The sequence below is a fragment of the Pteropus medius genome, unplaced genomic scaffold (genome assembly GCF_902729225.1).
Source record: "Pteropus medius unplaced genomic scaffold, Ma_sr-lr_union100, whole genome shotgun sequence".
NCBI classification, from domain to species: domain Eukaryota; kingdom Metazoa; phylum Chordata; class Mammalia; order Chiroptera; family Pteropodidae; genus Pteropus; species Pteropus medius.
Genome location: NW_024344436.1, coordinates 4,205,603 through 4,221,519, shown reverse-complemented (window position 1 = coordinate 4,221,519; position 15,917 = coordinate 4,205,603). Strand labels below are relative to the sequence as shown.

Below are 15,917 nucleotides of genomic sequence, written 5' to 3'. Positions count from 1 at the left end.
CCCCTGTCTGGACAATTTACTTTTTAATCTTCATTAGGAAAACTACTGGCAGCTATCATCTGCTTTGACAGCTGAAAGATGGAAAAAAGAGTGGCTCACAAGTGTCCAACAGTATCGCTTACCCAGGTTCCAAGGCCAGCCCTCCACCAGAGATCAATTAGAACAAAAGGAAGAAAAAAGGGATCAGTAGGAAGCAAATTACTTAGGGTCGTGGCTGGGCTTATGTGGACTAGAGTCTAGTGTTTTATTTTATTCCATAAGATGTCCAGTTATACTCTGTTAACTCCAGAATTCTCACTATAGCCTAAAGTATTATTAGTTAACTAGTCTTTCTTAACTAAACAATTGATATTCTGTTTGTTCTTTTTTAGAAAGCAAATTTGAAGCAGCCAGCATCACATTTGATAGGTAGGAGAGGGAGAGAGGTATTTCCTCTGGATGTCCATTAGGATCTTCTCCACAGGCTTCAGGATCAGGCCTCCATCTGGGGCAAGGCCTCCATCTGGGGCAAGGTGAAACAGAAAAAGGAGAGAGACCAGCAGGAACTGAATTGTTTAAGATTTAGTTTGCAAAAATTGTTCTCAGCTAGACTTCAGAACTGACAAAAAGTTTTCTGTTTCATTCCATAATATTTCACTATCTTGAGTTTTAAAAATTACCAGAAGGTTCTCAGTAAAGCTTAGACTATTATTGCTATCATATTACTCCTATCAGACAATTTATAGTTTGTATATTTTTCTCTTTTAGAAAGTACGCTTCAAGGAGCCATATTCTGATATGATAAATGAGAAAGGGAGAGGTGACTTTTCTCTGGCGGGTCATCGGTATCTGCCTCCTAAACTCCAGGACCAAGCCTTCGTCAGAAATCAGGTAGAGCAGAATAAGAGATAAAACAATAAATAAAGTGACTGGATTTTAGATATTCTAAACAGCTGATAATGTGAACTTTAGAGTCAGGTGCAAAATTCCCTGGTCTAGTGAACTGTATCAATCAGTTCTGTCATTCATAAGGCTGATAAATCATCTTTATATTCTTATTGTAAAATTGGTTAGACTATTTTAATTTACTAAGATGACATTGCAACTTATGCTGAAGCCCATAGTATTACCACAAGCATATTACCCCTACATGAATAATGTGGGAGGTAGCAGATCCTAAATTGCTTAAAATTTGAGGAGTTTGTCAGACTATTCTATACATAATTTGGGATGAAAAATTAAGATCTACAGAGTTGGTCTTAAAGTGTAATGTTCTCATTCAAATCAAAATGTATCAGAATATCTTCACTTGGTACCTTTTGCCTGGAGTTCTCACTGAAGCCTGCAGTATTATGATTAGCACTTTGTCCTGTTTAGACATTTTCTTTTCTGTCATTGTTCCTTTAGAACATGTTTTCCAAGCAGCTGTCATTTTTTATGAGAGAAGAGAGAGTGAGAGATGAATTGCCTCAGGAGTATCCTCAGTATGTTAACCCTCAAATACAGGACCAAGCCTCCCCTGGAGATCAGGTAGAGCAGAGCACAGTGGGAGGGCTGTCACTTTCCTAAAGAGTAACAGAGATGAAATTACTTAAGGTTTGGGTTGAAGCTTGTCAAGCTAGCTTGTATATAGAATGCATAGAATTAAGGCTTCTAGAGTTAGGCTAAGAATATAGTCTCTTCTGTTATTTTAAAATCTGTCTATTCTAAAGAGTCCAGATGAGAAGACATATCTCTGTCATTTGGGTTAAACAGGAGACACATTTTTATACTATTGATTGGTTAATAGTAAGTGGTGGTTTTATTTTTTTTTTTCACTCAAATCCTTTAGCATATTTATTTGGCCATCATACATTCTTATCAATACCAAAGGGATTCTCCTTTTGGTCAACTGAAGCAGTACACCAAAATCAGGCATCCAGTTTGCAAACCAGTTATGATGGATAAAACAAGCTGTTTATCACTTCAAAAATTACTGAACTTTACCACCTCTAGTGTTTGTGCAATTGTTGGCAACACCAAGTAGGAGTGCTTGTGGAAGTGACACAAGCTTGTCTCCTGGCCTTACCTTGGGAAAATGCTAGCAACATTATAAAAATACTGCCTTATCGCCTTATCTTCTTTCAAATGTGTTGCTGAATAAAAAAACAAAACAAACAAACAAAACCCAAAAACAAACAAACAAAACCCAAAAACAAACAAACAAACAAACAAAACAAAAAAACCTACAAACCTAAAATACTGATTTGCTTTAAAACACTCCAGGAAAAAAGTGGGACAAGAGATAGATGATAAAAACAAATTGCTAATTGTTGAAGCTGGGTGATGGCTATCTTGGGATTCATTATACTGTTTTTTCTCCTACTTTGATGTGTGTTTGGAAATTTTATATTATACACATACACACACGCACACCCCTGTATTATCTTCCCCTTGTATCATTCTGGGTTTGTCACTGATCTGCATTATTGTCACTAACCCATCATTTCTGCTTAGACAATTAATTTTGTATTTTGTTGTTCTTTTAAAACAAGTGTACCAAGCAACCCTCATCTTTTGAGAGATGGGAGTTTGAAAGATGAATTGCTTTTAGAGTGCCATCGGCATGTCTCACCCAGTATTCAAGACCCATCCTCTCCCAGAAAATAAGTAGAGCATATTATAGTGAGGAGTAAGTAGCAATGAGTAAATTGCCTAGGTTTTGGCTCAAGATTTACAAGGCAATGTAGTAACTGCTTCAGGGGTTTAGCATTAAGGTCAATAATAATGGCAAAGGTATAATATCCTCTTGTTCTGTGACCTGTTGAAACTACTTCAGGCCTCTTTATTGAATCTTTTACTGTTGTCCTGGCATGATGCACCTGCTTGGACAATTGACGTTCCAATGTTTATGTTGTCTTTTAGCACAGGAACTGTGGGCAGACCTCTCATAATATGCCAGATGAGAGACAGAGAAAGGAGTTATTTCTGGAGTGCCATGAATATGTCTTGCATGAAATCTAGGATCCAGGCCCTGCCAGAGAGCAAGTAGAGCAGAATATAGTAAAGAGTAAGCAGCAGAAAGTAAATTAGTTAGAGTTCGATCTGGGCTTAGCAGAGCTATGCTACTACCATCAACAGTGTTGTTGATGATGATAGTGTTATCTCTTATTAATACTATCAATAATATTACTATTATTATGAATAACATAATAATGCTTACATTCTTAAGTACTTTCCATAGCCAAAATTATTCTAGAACATTGTGTTTTGTGTCCTTCCTCTCATTTAATTCTCACAATAACCCTGGGCGATAGATCTATTATTATCCTTGTTTCATAGATGAAGAAACTTATGATTGCTTTGTGGATACTGTTAAGATCCATACTAAGTGGCAAGAAGTATAATGTCTACTTTTATGCCATAATGTATCAGACTATTCTGACCTATTTAGTTTACCTCAGAGCTATCACTGCAGCCTACAGTATTTTCACTACCATTATGTTACTGCTTATACAATTTGGTGGACGCTTTTTTATTTTTTAGAGTTTATACTCTAGGCAGCAGCCATCTGTTGGGACAGCTGAAAGATGGCGAGATTTGCTTCTTGGCCGCCAGCATCTTCCACCCACGCACCGGAGAGAGGCTTCCAGCAGAAGACAGGTAGAGCAGACTGTAGAGTGTGAGTGGTAGAATTTAAACAGGGTTATAGGCACTTACTGAGCTGGGAGTGGTAAAGCTGAGCAAAAAGCAGATTCTTGTTGTATTTCGTAGTGTGTAAAACCTGTCCTGACCTAAGATTACTCTAGGGCTCTCACTGAAACCTAGGATATCGTCAGGAGCACTTGTGGTCTATTGGAGAAATTTTTTATATGTATTTTTTTTTTTTTAATAAAAAAGAAATGTATTTCTGGTGACAGTTGTCTTTCAGGGTGCAAGAGGAGAAGAAAAAGAAGTGGTTTCTGAGGGGGAGGGAACATGAGGATCTTCCACCCAGTGACCGGGACCAGCTCCCCATCAGGAAGCTGGTAGAGCATAAGGCGGAATGGCCAATAAATAAACTCTAACAAAGCTTCTTAGGGTTATGTTAAATTGCCTAAGTTTTGGTGTATTGACTTAAAATCAATAGTTTTTCAAGAAAATGTTAAAATACCCTGGCCTACTAAGATTTTTTCCATGGCTTACTGAAGTCTAGTTTATTCCCATTAGAATTTTACCACTGTCTGGATAATTTCTACCTTGTGGTTTTGTTCTTTTAAAAACAGCCTTCACAATATACGAAAGAGATAAAGAGAGATTTCCTCTTGGCTCTTTTAAAAGATCAGAAAGAAAAGGAGGCATAAAGGCAGAAAGCAGGATTGGGGTTGAAGTTTTCAGGACTAAACTGGCACTCTTGTTATTTTTCGTTTGGATCTATAAGGCTGTCCCAAGGGTATGCTGTCATGTTTTATTCTACCTTGTCATTTATATATCTTGAACTATGCCACAGTCTTATTTACCTCAGGTCTTTTCCTATGTTTTTTCCTCTACCTGGATGTTCTTCCCTTTTTTCTTCACAAAGATGGTCCTTTCTCATCTTTCAGGTTTCAGCTAAAATGGCTGAAAGTCCTTAGAAGAGACTACCTTGAGTACCTTATCAAAAATACCTCTCCCTTCTTCTGTTTATCTTTATCCCTGAATTGCTTCTTCCTCAGTACAGAAAACACTTTGTAATTATTTACTTATTTACATGTGTTCTACTGGTCTATAACTTCCTGAAGAAAGGCACCACACCTGTTTTGTTTACAAGTGTATGGGTGGCCTTTAGCACAGTGCTGGTACCTGGTAGTATCTTGCTAAATATGTTTTGAATGCATTAGTCCATCAACCAAACATTTATTGAGTACCTGTTAGGTGTCAGCAATTATTTAGATACTAAATATCAAAGATACCGCTGTGAACAAGACACAGCACTCAAATTTCTAAAGAAGAGAGACTGATACATAAGCAGATGGTTGTGACACAATGTAACTAGTAGTAGAGGATGCATAGAGCATTAACTGAGTGTGGAAGAGGGGTACCTAACCCTGACTGTTCAGTGGAGGTGCAGCTTTGTGGTCACGACCTCTTCTTGTCCTTCTGCCATACTGGCCCTGAAAATCCTCAGCCCTGGATTAGTCCTTTCTCCTTTCAGGCTCCCGAATAATCAAGCTTTTTGGGAGAAAACATTTCATTCGTGTAGATTTGAACCATAGTCATACTAGCGTTTACAGTCCCATCTGGGTCTCCCATGTTGCTTAGCATTTTCCTTGCCTGTCCCTTGTCAGCTCCCTTTCCCTGGCCCACACTGATAGTTCTAAACCTTAAACACCCCTTAAAGTTCTTGTCATTCTCCCATACTCTCCGGCTTTTATAAAGAAAATAGAAGCCTTTGTGCAATAACCGCCTCAGCCATTTACTTTTGTTTTTTGTTTTTTTGTGGGTTTTTTTTTTTTGCCATTTTTTCTATTTTTACTATTTCAGAGGAAGAGAGTCTTTCTTTGGACCCATAGTCTGGATTCTCTTACCACCTTTCTTCTGGGTCCAATTTTGAATTATATCACAAGACTCTGGTTTCTATTAAAATCCTCTAAAGAATGTTGCATCTTTTTTGTTTCATGTTCTAGCAGGCAATCAACTTAGTTAAGTTCAGACTATCAGTTGTTTCTCACCTTCTGTGAATAGGGGCTCCAGTATTAGTTCAATTCTCAAAGCCTTGTACTTCTCTAGGTTCACCCCATTCCTCTCTAGGACACCCACAGCTTACACTCTCCAGATCCCATGGGCCGCATTTCCTGGAGTTTTTATTTATAGTCAGTGTGTGAGAGAGGCCAATAGTGGACTTACTGCTTTGGTGCCAGAAGTCTTGTTTATCTTGTTTCTTTGAAAGCAGAAAATAATTTCATTTTTACTGTAGCAAAAGTAAACAAAGAAAAGAAGCACCACAAAAATTCCAGAGAGAACCCCCATTAGCCTTTTGCTATGTATCGTTTTTCAATTTTATCTATAACAAACATAAATAAATAATAGCCTTATTTTATTGAGATATGCAATCAATTCTTGTTATTTATGGTACTGATGTTCTCTAAAGTTGCCTCAATCACTGAATTAGGGAATACTGAATCATTGCTCCTAGGGGAGATGCAAGGTTAGGTTTCTGTGAGCCTCTGATCACATTTTGGTCAACTAATCAATACATAACCTTGTTTTATGTGTATTTCTGTTTTAAAGACTCCTTACTTAATATATATTGTTGATTCATTAACATTGAACTCAGCCAATAGCACAACAGCTCATGCTTGAATGAAGCTTGTATAATACAAGTATTTTCTCCATAAGACACGTCACAGCCTTCTTTGCTGTACTATGACAGTACTATGGCGCTGTGCTTGGGGGTCATTTTAAACAGCAAAATCACTAACAAAAAGCAAAAAATGCAAGAAACTTGGCACTAAATATACCTTCATACTTGTTTACAGTATGAAGGCTGAAACAAATTCTTGTTCAACCTCAGCTGGTAATGTGCACAGCTGGCAACTCAAATTTTTCACAACTCTGTGCTTGTCTGCAAATGACCACGAAAGCACCGTGAGTATTGATTTGGGAATTACAAATAAATTTTAGCAAGTAAGTGAATTCACAAATAAGGAATATGTGAATAATGAAAATTGACTATAATTCACATACCATACAATTAACCCATTTTAAGTGTACAACTCAGTGTTTTTAGTATATTCAAAGGGTTGTGCAAATATTGCCACAAACAATTTCGGAACATTTTCATCACCCCCAAAAAAGTCCTGTACCCATTAGCAATCCTTTTTCTCCTTATCCCTACTCTCAGCCCCAGGCAACCACTAGTCTACTCTCTGTCTCTATAGATTTGCCTTTTCTGGGCATTTCATATAAATGGGATCATGCAATATGTGGCCTTTGTGACTGGGTTATTTCACTGAGCGTCACATTTTCAAAGCTCATCAACCCTGTAGCGTGTAGTAGTACTTCATTCCTATCCCTTGGATAGTACTCCATTTTATGCATTTAGCACATTTTATTTATCTCTTTATCAGCTGGCTGGCAGTTGGATTGTTTCCACTTCTTGGCTATTATGAATTATGCCGCTATGAACATTTGCGTCCAAGTGTTTTTGTTGATATATGTTTTCATTTCTCTTGGGTATATACATAAGAGTGGAATTGCTGGGACATATGTCACTCTATGCTTAACCTAAACCAGGAACTGCCACGCTAGTGTCCAAAGAGGCTGCACTATTGTTCATTCCCACCAGCAGCACGTGAGGTTTCCGATTTCTCTACATTCTCGCCAACACTCGTTATTACCTGGCTATTTAATAATAGCTGTCTTACTGGGTGTGAAGTAGTATCTCATTGTGGTTTTGATTTACATTTTCCTGATGGTTAATGATGAGCATCTTTCATGTGCTTATTTGCCATTCATGTATCATCTTTGGAAAACTGTCTGTTAGATCCTCTGTCCAATTTATAATTGGGTCGTCTTTTGATTATTGAGTTATGTGAGTTTTTAATATAGTCTACGTACAGGTTCTGTATTAGTTATATGATTTGCAAATGTTTTTTCCCATTCTATGGGTTGTCTTTTCACTTTCTTGATGGTTTCTATTGCAGCACAAAAGTTTTTAATTTTGATGAAGACCAGTTTATCTACTTTTTCTTTTGTGGCTTGTGCTTTGGTGTCGTATCTAAGAAACCATTGCCTAACCAATTTAAAACAGTAAAACATAAGATTTACTGTTATATGTTCCTGTAAGAATTTTATGTCTCTTCTATTTAGGTCTCTGATCCATTTTGAGTTAATTTTTGTATATGGTGTTAGGTAGGGGTCTGACTTTTTATTCTTTTTCATGTGGATATCCAGTTATCCTAACACCATTTGCTGAAAAGACTATTTTTACCGTTTGTGTTCTCTTGGCATCTTGTCAAAAAATCATTCGATTGTAAAATCAAGGGTTTAATATGAACTATCAATTCTGTTTTTTGATCTGTATGTCTATCCTTATACTGGTACCACACTGTCTTGATTACTCTAGCGTTGTAGTAAGTTTTGAGATTGGGAAGAGTGAATCATCCAACTTTGTTCTTCTGTTTCAAGATATCTTAGCTATTCTGGGTCCCTTGCATTTACATATGAATTTATGAATCATCTTGTCAACCTCTACAAAGAAGTCAACTGAAATTTTGATGGGTAGTGCATTAGATCTGTTGATCAGTTTGGGGATTACTGCCATCTTAACTATGTAGGTCTTCTAATCCATGAACATGAGATGTCTTTCCATTCGTTTAGATCTTTAATTTCTTTCAACAATGTTTTGTAAGTTTCCAAGTTTAAATTTTACATTTAATTTGTTAAAAATTAATTCCTAAGTATTTTTTGATGGTGTTATAAATGGATTTTCCCCTGAATTTTATTTTCAGATTGTTCATTGCAAGTAAAAGAAATACAATTGATTTTTGTATACTGATCTTGTATCCTAAAACTTACCTGAAAGATAAATAACTTTTAAGCTAAAAAGATAAAAGTAATTTTACGCTTTCATTTCTAAAAGTTAGAGATCATAATTTGATCCGTATGATGTCCAAGTAAGTATACCAAGTTATGTCATAAGGCTTTTTCCTGCTAATATGGGAAGAATTAGCTTCAATTTCCTCTCTGCCATGTCAGTTGATTATTAAAATATTTTCAGGCTCTCATTCTCTGGATTCACACCAATCAAGAGAGTGGTATAAATGGAAAATGCTTATAGATTTGAGATATTAAGGGAACTGGCTTTATATCTTGATTTCACTCTCAGGATAGAATGATTTCAAATGACCTTTTAGAAGAACTTTCATTCTGAACATTTTGATTTGTTATTAGTTCACCCGTATTTTGACCCGAATCCTTTTCTTTGGTTTAATTTTTATTTGGTTAATTCCTTCTGAAACTGCTTCCTTTTATTCTTTTGTAAAAGTTTTATTCATGTATATATCTATATCTATTACATCTATCTATCTATCTATATATATATATAGATTGTGTTATATATATATATAGATAGATAGATGTAATAGATATAGATATATATGTAATAGATATAGATATATACATATAGATTTTTTTTGTTTTTTTTTTTTATCCAGTTAAGCTCAAGTTTGTAAGAGAAATGAATTTATAGATGAAAGTATCAAAAGCATGCACACAGCTATCTTTTGGCAATTTTGTCATTTTGTGTTACTGGACTTTCTAACAGGTTTATGATGAATGTCAATCAGGATTGAACACTGAATTCCAGCCTTCATTGGCACTTCAGACTGGAGTAGATCAAGAAGAAGACAAGAAAGAGGTATGTAATAATAATTCTTTTGGACATTAGTGTTTATACCATCATAGTATATGTGAGATTAGAAGCAATTTACTGTGTCCTATCACAGTAAAAGCTAATACTACAATTTATACAGATAAAGGCAAATAAATTACATTAGTCATTATAATACATTGAACTTTTCTTCTAAGCACCTAGGACTTTGGATACCTTGACGTAAAGTCAGAGATAGGATCCTAATAAATTTCCCCAGTTAGTGATATGTGCCACAATAACTTATTTAAAGGAAGTTTTAATTTATGACTTTCTTTTTTCCTTTTCAATCTAAAGTTAGTTTAAACCAATGGTTTTTAACACTGGCCATTCACCAAAATCAGATGTGGAGTCTTTTTTCAAAATGCAAATGCCTAGACCCAAACCAGATATACTGAATTGGTATCTGAAAAGGTAGGTTTGGGGCATCTGTGTTTTTAAAAACATACCACTGTTGATTGTGCTGTATCTTCAACGTTAGGAATTGCTATTAGGCTTTTAATAGTTTTTGCTAAAAGGACATGACTACTCAAAGGGCAAAAACATGTCTATGTGTATAGTAGTGCCCTTTGAGTAGCTCGTGTTCTTAAAAGAGAGCACAGAGGTATGAACATATACGCACAATAGTAGCACTTGCTTTTATCTTACTCGTTCCCTTTAAAAGTATGATACTCTGATATTCCTCAGTCCTTCTGTGCTCCCTACCGTGTTACGCTAGGCTTAGAGTATGCTTTGGTGGTGTGGTTTTAATTTTGAAAAGTTAAAGTTCTATGGGACTTAAACTTGAGAATACAGAGTGAATATAGTATATATTTTATCATATCAAATACAATCTTTTCTTTAAGTGCTGTTGACAAGGGACTGTATACTAAGGGCAAACTAAATTAGTACTTCTCTGATTTGTCCATAACATCTAATAGTTATGTGTTTGAAGATATAAAGCTCTTCCTGTATGTGATATTATCCTGAGTCACCATAAATAGAAGGAATTTAAGGACTTAGTTCCATGTGACTTCTGTATCATATAGTTTTCTTGTCTAAGACACAGGATATTTTCCTTCCTTGGAAAGTCCTCTGAGAGCAGAATCTTAATTTTAACTTCTTTCCTTTAGCGTCAAAGGCAGTACCTGAGATATAGACGACTTTTCATGGATATTGAAAGAGAACAAGTAAAAGAGCAGCAAAGGCAAAAAGAACACAGGAAGAAAATTGAAAAGTGAGTTCTTTGATCCTCCCTCGCTGTGATCCTTAAATTACCAATTAAGATGATTTTGGAAGCTAAATTTTTGGCATAATCAGGCAGTGGTTTTGCCTTCTAATCTATGGTGGAAGCAACTCTTTTTGATTTGGGTAGAATTATTAAAAGATGTTAAGTAGACTTCATTTTTTTTTTGGAACAGTTATAGGTTCACAGCAAAATTAAGCGTAAAGTACAGAGAGTTCTCATTTATCCTCTGCCTCTACACATGGACTGCCTCTCCTACTGTTAACATCCTGTACCACAGTGGAATATTTGTTACAACTGATAAACCTACCTGAACACATTATAATTTGTATTTTACATTTAGGTTCACTTTTGATGTGATAGATTCTTACAGATTTTGACAAATGTATAATGACATGTATCCATCATTACAGTATCATATAGAATAGTTTCAAAATGGATCAAATCCCTAAAACTCCTGTGCTACACCTATTCATCTCTCTCCCTAATCCCTGACAACCACTGACCTTTTTACTGTCTCTATTTGCTGTTTCCAGAATATCATAGAGTTGGAATCATACAGTATGTAGCCTTTTGAGTTGGCTTCTTTCACTTAATAATATGCGTATAAGGTTCCTCCAGTGCCGTTTTCATGGCTTGATAGCTCATTTCTTTTTAGTCCTGAATGATATTCTATTGTCTGAATGTGCCATAGTTTATTTATCTATTCACCTACTGAAGGACATCTTGGTTGCTTCCAACTTTTGGCATTTTTGAACAAAGTTGCTATAAATATTCATATGCAGCTTTTATGTGGGCATAAGTTTTTAACTCCTTCGGGTGGATACCAAGGCGTGCATTTGCTGGATTGCATGGTAAGAGTTTGTTTATTTTTGTTAGAAACTGCCAAACTTTCTTCTGAAGCTGCCATATCATTTTGCATGCCACCAGCAATGAATGAGAAATCTTGTTCCACATCCTCATCAGCATTTGGTGTTGTCAGTGTTTTGGATTTTGGTCATCCTAATATGTATGTAGCAGTATCTCATTGTTTTAACTTGTAATTCCCTAATGACATGTGATATAGAACATCTTTTCATATACAGTTGACTCTTGAACAATGTGGAGGTGAGGGACACCAACCTCCCACAGTCAGACACCTGCATATAACTTTTGGCTCTCCAAAATCTTATCCACAGGGGATTGGTTGTAGGACCCTGCCACCCCATGGGTACCAAAATCTGTGGATGCTCAAGTCCCTTGTATCAAATGGCATAGAACAATGCATACAGGCCCTCAGAATCTAGGGATTCCCAACTGCAGATGGAAAATACTGTTTTCCATCTGCAGTGGTTGAATCTACACATGCAAAACCTGGGGCTACAAAGGGCCAAATGTACATTTATCGAAAAGTATTCATGTATAAGTGACCTGGTCAATTAAAATCCATATTGTTCAAGGGTAAACTTTACTTATTTGCCATCTGTATATCTTCTTTGGTGAGGTATCTGTTTAGGTCTTTACCCCATCTTTTAATTGGATTATTTGTTTTCTTATTGTTGAGTAATTAGAGTTCTTTGTATATATGGAGTAATAGTCCTTTATCAGATGTGTCTTTTGCAAATATCTTCTCTTAGTTTGTGGCTTAAATTCTCATTCTCTTGACATTATCTGTCAGAGAGCAGACTTTTTAATTTTAATGAAATCCAGCTTATAATTCTTTCATGGATGATGCCTTTGATGTTGTCTCTAAAAAGTCATTACCATACCCACAGTCACCTAGAATTTGTCCTGTGTTATCTTCTAGGATTTTTGTAGTTTTGTGTTTTACATTTAGCTCTATGATTCATTTTGAGTTAATTTTTGTGAGGAATATAATGTCTGTGTCTGGATTTATTTTTTTGCACGTGGATGTTCAGTTATTCCTGTATCATATGTTGAAAAGACTGTCTTTGCTCCATTGTATTGCCTTTGCTCCTTTGTCAAAGATCAGTTAACTGTATTTATGTGGGTCTATTTCTGGGCTCTCCGTTCTGTTCCATTGACCTATTTGTCATTCTTTTGCCCATACCACACTGTCTTAAAAGGGAAACGATACCTATAAAAGACTCATTTTAGCTTCAAGGACACACATAGGCTGAAAGTAAAGGGATGGGAAAAGATATTTCATGTAAAATATCAAAAGAGAGCTAGGGTGTCTATCCTTTTATTAGACAAATAGACTTTAACTTAAAAAGGGTCACAATAGACAAAGAAGGTCATTATATAATGATACAGGTGTCGGTTCATCAAGACAGTGTAACAGTTGTAGAAATTTATGTATCCAGCATTGGAGCACGTAAATATACAAAGCAAATACTAACAAAACTGAAAAGAGAAATAAACAGCAATACAATAATAGTAGGAGACTTTAATACCCATTCTCAATAATGGATATATCATCCAGATAGAAAATTAATAAGGAAACCGTGGACTGGAACAACACTGTAGGTCAAATCCATCTAACAGACATATATAGAACATTCTATCAAACAGCAGCAGAATACATAATCTGCTCAAGAGTACACAGAACATACTCCAGGATAGACAAGCCTTAACAAATTAAAGAAAATTGAAATTATATCAAGTATCATTTCTAATCACAATGATACGAAACTAGAAATCAATAACAAGAAATTGAAAAATTCACAAATACATGGAAACTAAGCAGTACACTCCACAACAACCAATGGATCCAAGAAGAAAGCAAAAGAGAAATTAAAAAATAGTGAGACAAACAAAATGAAAACACAACATTCCAAAACTTATGAGATGCAGTTCTAAGGGGAAAGTTTATAGCTACACATACTTTTTTTAAGAAAAAAGAAAGATCTCAAACAGACTAACCTTACCCTCAAGGATAGTAAAAGAAAAGCAAACTAAGTCCAAAGTTGGAAGGAAAGAAATGATAAAGAGTAGAAATAAAGGAAGTAGAGAATAGGAAAAAATAGAAAAGATCAATGAAACTAAGAATTGGTTTTTTGAAAAGAAACAAATTTGAAAATCCTTAGCTACATTAACCAAGAAAAAGAAGAAGATTCAAATAAAATTATAAATGAAAGAGGGGACATTGCAGCTGACACCACAGAAACACAAAGGATCATAAGAGATTACTATTAACAGTTTTATGCCAACAAATTGGACAGTCTAAAAGAAATAGTTGAATTCTAGAAATATGCAGCCTATCATGACTGAATTATGAAGGGACAGAAAATCTGAACAGACCAATTTCAGGTATGGAGATCGAATCCATACTCAGAAACTTCCCAACAAACACAAATTTAGGACCAGATGTCTTCACTGGTGAATTCTACCATCGAAGGAAGAACACCAGCCCTCCTCAAACTCTTTAAGAAAATAAAAGAGGAGAGAACACTTCCAAAATCATGATGAGGCCAGCATTAACCTGGTACCAAAACCAGACAAGAACAGTATTCCTGATAAACAGAAATGCAGAAAGTCTCAGCAAAATATTAGCAAACTGAATTCAACAATACTTGAAAAAGATCATACACCATGATCAAGTGGGATTTATTCCAGGTATGCAAGGATGGTTCAACATCCGCAAATCACCCAGTATGATACACCACATTACCAAAATGAAAGCTAAACATTATGTGATCATAACAATAGATACTGAAGAGGCATTTGACAAAACTCAACATTTTTTCATGATAAAAACTCTCAACAAACTGGCTATAGAGAGAACGTACCTCAACATGATGAAGGCCATATATGACAGTGCCACAGCTAACATCATACTGAATGGTGAAAAGCTGAAAGCTTTCCCTTTAAGATAAGGAACAAGACAAGGTTGCCCACTCTTGCCCCTTTTATTTAATATAGTGCTGGAATTCCTACCCCAAGCAGTTAGGCAAGAAAAAAGAAGTGAAATGCATCTAAATTGGAAAGGAAGAATTAAAACAGTCACTGTTTGCATATGACATGAAATGTAGAGAGAAAATCCTAAAGATTCCACCAAAAACCTGTTAGAACTAATTAATGAATTCAGTAAAGTTGCAAGATACAAAATTAATTTACAAAAATCAATTGCGTTTCTATACACTAATAATGAATTATTAGGAAGAGAAATTAAGAAAACAATCCTATTTACAGTAGCATCTAAAAGAATAAAATACTTAGGAATAAATTTAAGGAAGCGAAAGAACTGTACACTGAAAACTATGAAACATCGATGAAAGAAATTGAAGACACAAATAAGTGGAAAGATATTCCATGTTCATGGATTGCAAGAATTAATATTTTTTTAGCTGCCCATACTACCCAAAGATCTACATATTCAGTGCAGTCCCTATTAAAATTCCAAAGGCGGAGATAGGAAAAACAATACTAAAATATGTGTGGAACCACAGATGACCCTAAAAGTCAAAGCATTCTTGAGTAAGGAGAACAAAGCTGGAGATATCATACTTCCTGATTTCAAACTATATTACAATGCTATAGTGATCAAAACAGTATTATATTGACATTAAAACAGATATAGATATATACATATATCAATGTAACAGAATAAAGAGCCCAGAAATAAGTCACTTAATTTGCAACAGAGGAGCCAAGAGTATACAATGGGGAAAGGATAGTCTCTTTAATAAATGGTGGTAGGAAAACTTGGTATCCACATGCCAAAGAATGAAACTGGACCCCTTTCTTACACCATAAAAAATCAACTCAAAATGAATTAAAGACTCGAATGTAAGACCTGAAACTGTAAAATTCCTAGAAGAAAACATAAGGATAAGCTCCTTGACGTTGTTCTTGGCAATGATTTTTCAGATATGACTCCATAAGCACAAGCAGCAAAAGCAGAAATAATCAAGTAGGATTGCATCAAACTTAAAAGCTTCTGCACAGCAAAGTATTTCATTTCAACAAAATGAACATTCAACTTGTAGGATGAGAGAAAATATTTGCAAACTGTATATCTGATAAGGGGTTCATTGCTGAGGAATTCACACAACTCAATAGAAAAAAAGACCAAACAACCCAGTTAAAAAAATGAGCAAAGGACCTGAATAGACATTTTCCCAAGAAGACATACAGGCGACCAACAGGTACATAAAAAGGTGCTCAACATCACTATCAGGGAAATGCAAATCAAAATTATAATGAGCTATCTCCTCACACCTGTTTAAATGGCTATGATCAAGAAGACATGGAATAAGTGCTGGCAAGAATGTGGAGAAAAGGGACCCTTTGTGTTCTGTTGGTGGGAATGTAAATTGGTATAACCACCATGGAAAACAGTATAGTTATTCCTCAAAAAATTAAAAATAGGACTACCATATTATCCAGTAATTCCACTTC

General features: G+C 35.4%; 1 protein-coding gene across 9 annotated transcripts in view; it reads left to right on the top strand.

Annotated features, from left to right (window-relative positions):
* Nucleotides 1-15,917, top strand: part of CCDC15 (coiled-coil domain containing 15) — a 65,478-nt gene that overhangs the window by 26,495 nt on the left and 23,066 nt on the right. For 6 of the 9 annotated variants that reach the window (XM_039872796.1, XM_039872802.1, XM_039872799.1 and 3 more), the window contains 5 exons: nucleotides 748-870; nucleotides 1,387-1,509; nucleotides 3,505-3,621; nucleotides 9,245-9,337; nucleotides 10,462-10,565. In XM_039872796.1, coding sequence (XP_039728730.1) covers nucleotides 748-870; nucleotides 1,387-1,509; nucleotides 3,505-3,621; nucleotides 9,245-9,337; nucleotides 10,462-10,565 — 560 coding nt within the window. Of the gene's footprint in view, nucleotides 1-747; nucleotides 871-1,386; nucleotides 1,510-3,504; nucleotides 3,622-9,244; nucleotides 9,338-10,461; nucleotides 10,566-11,453; nucleotides 11,491-15,917 lie in introns of those variants that run through there. The other 3 variants (XM_039872803.1, XM_039872800.1, XM_039872801.1) reach the window with 3 other exon arrangements.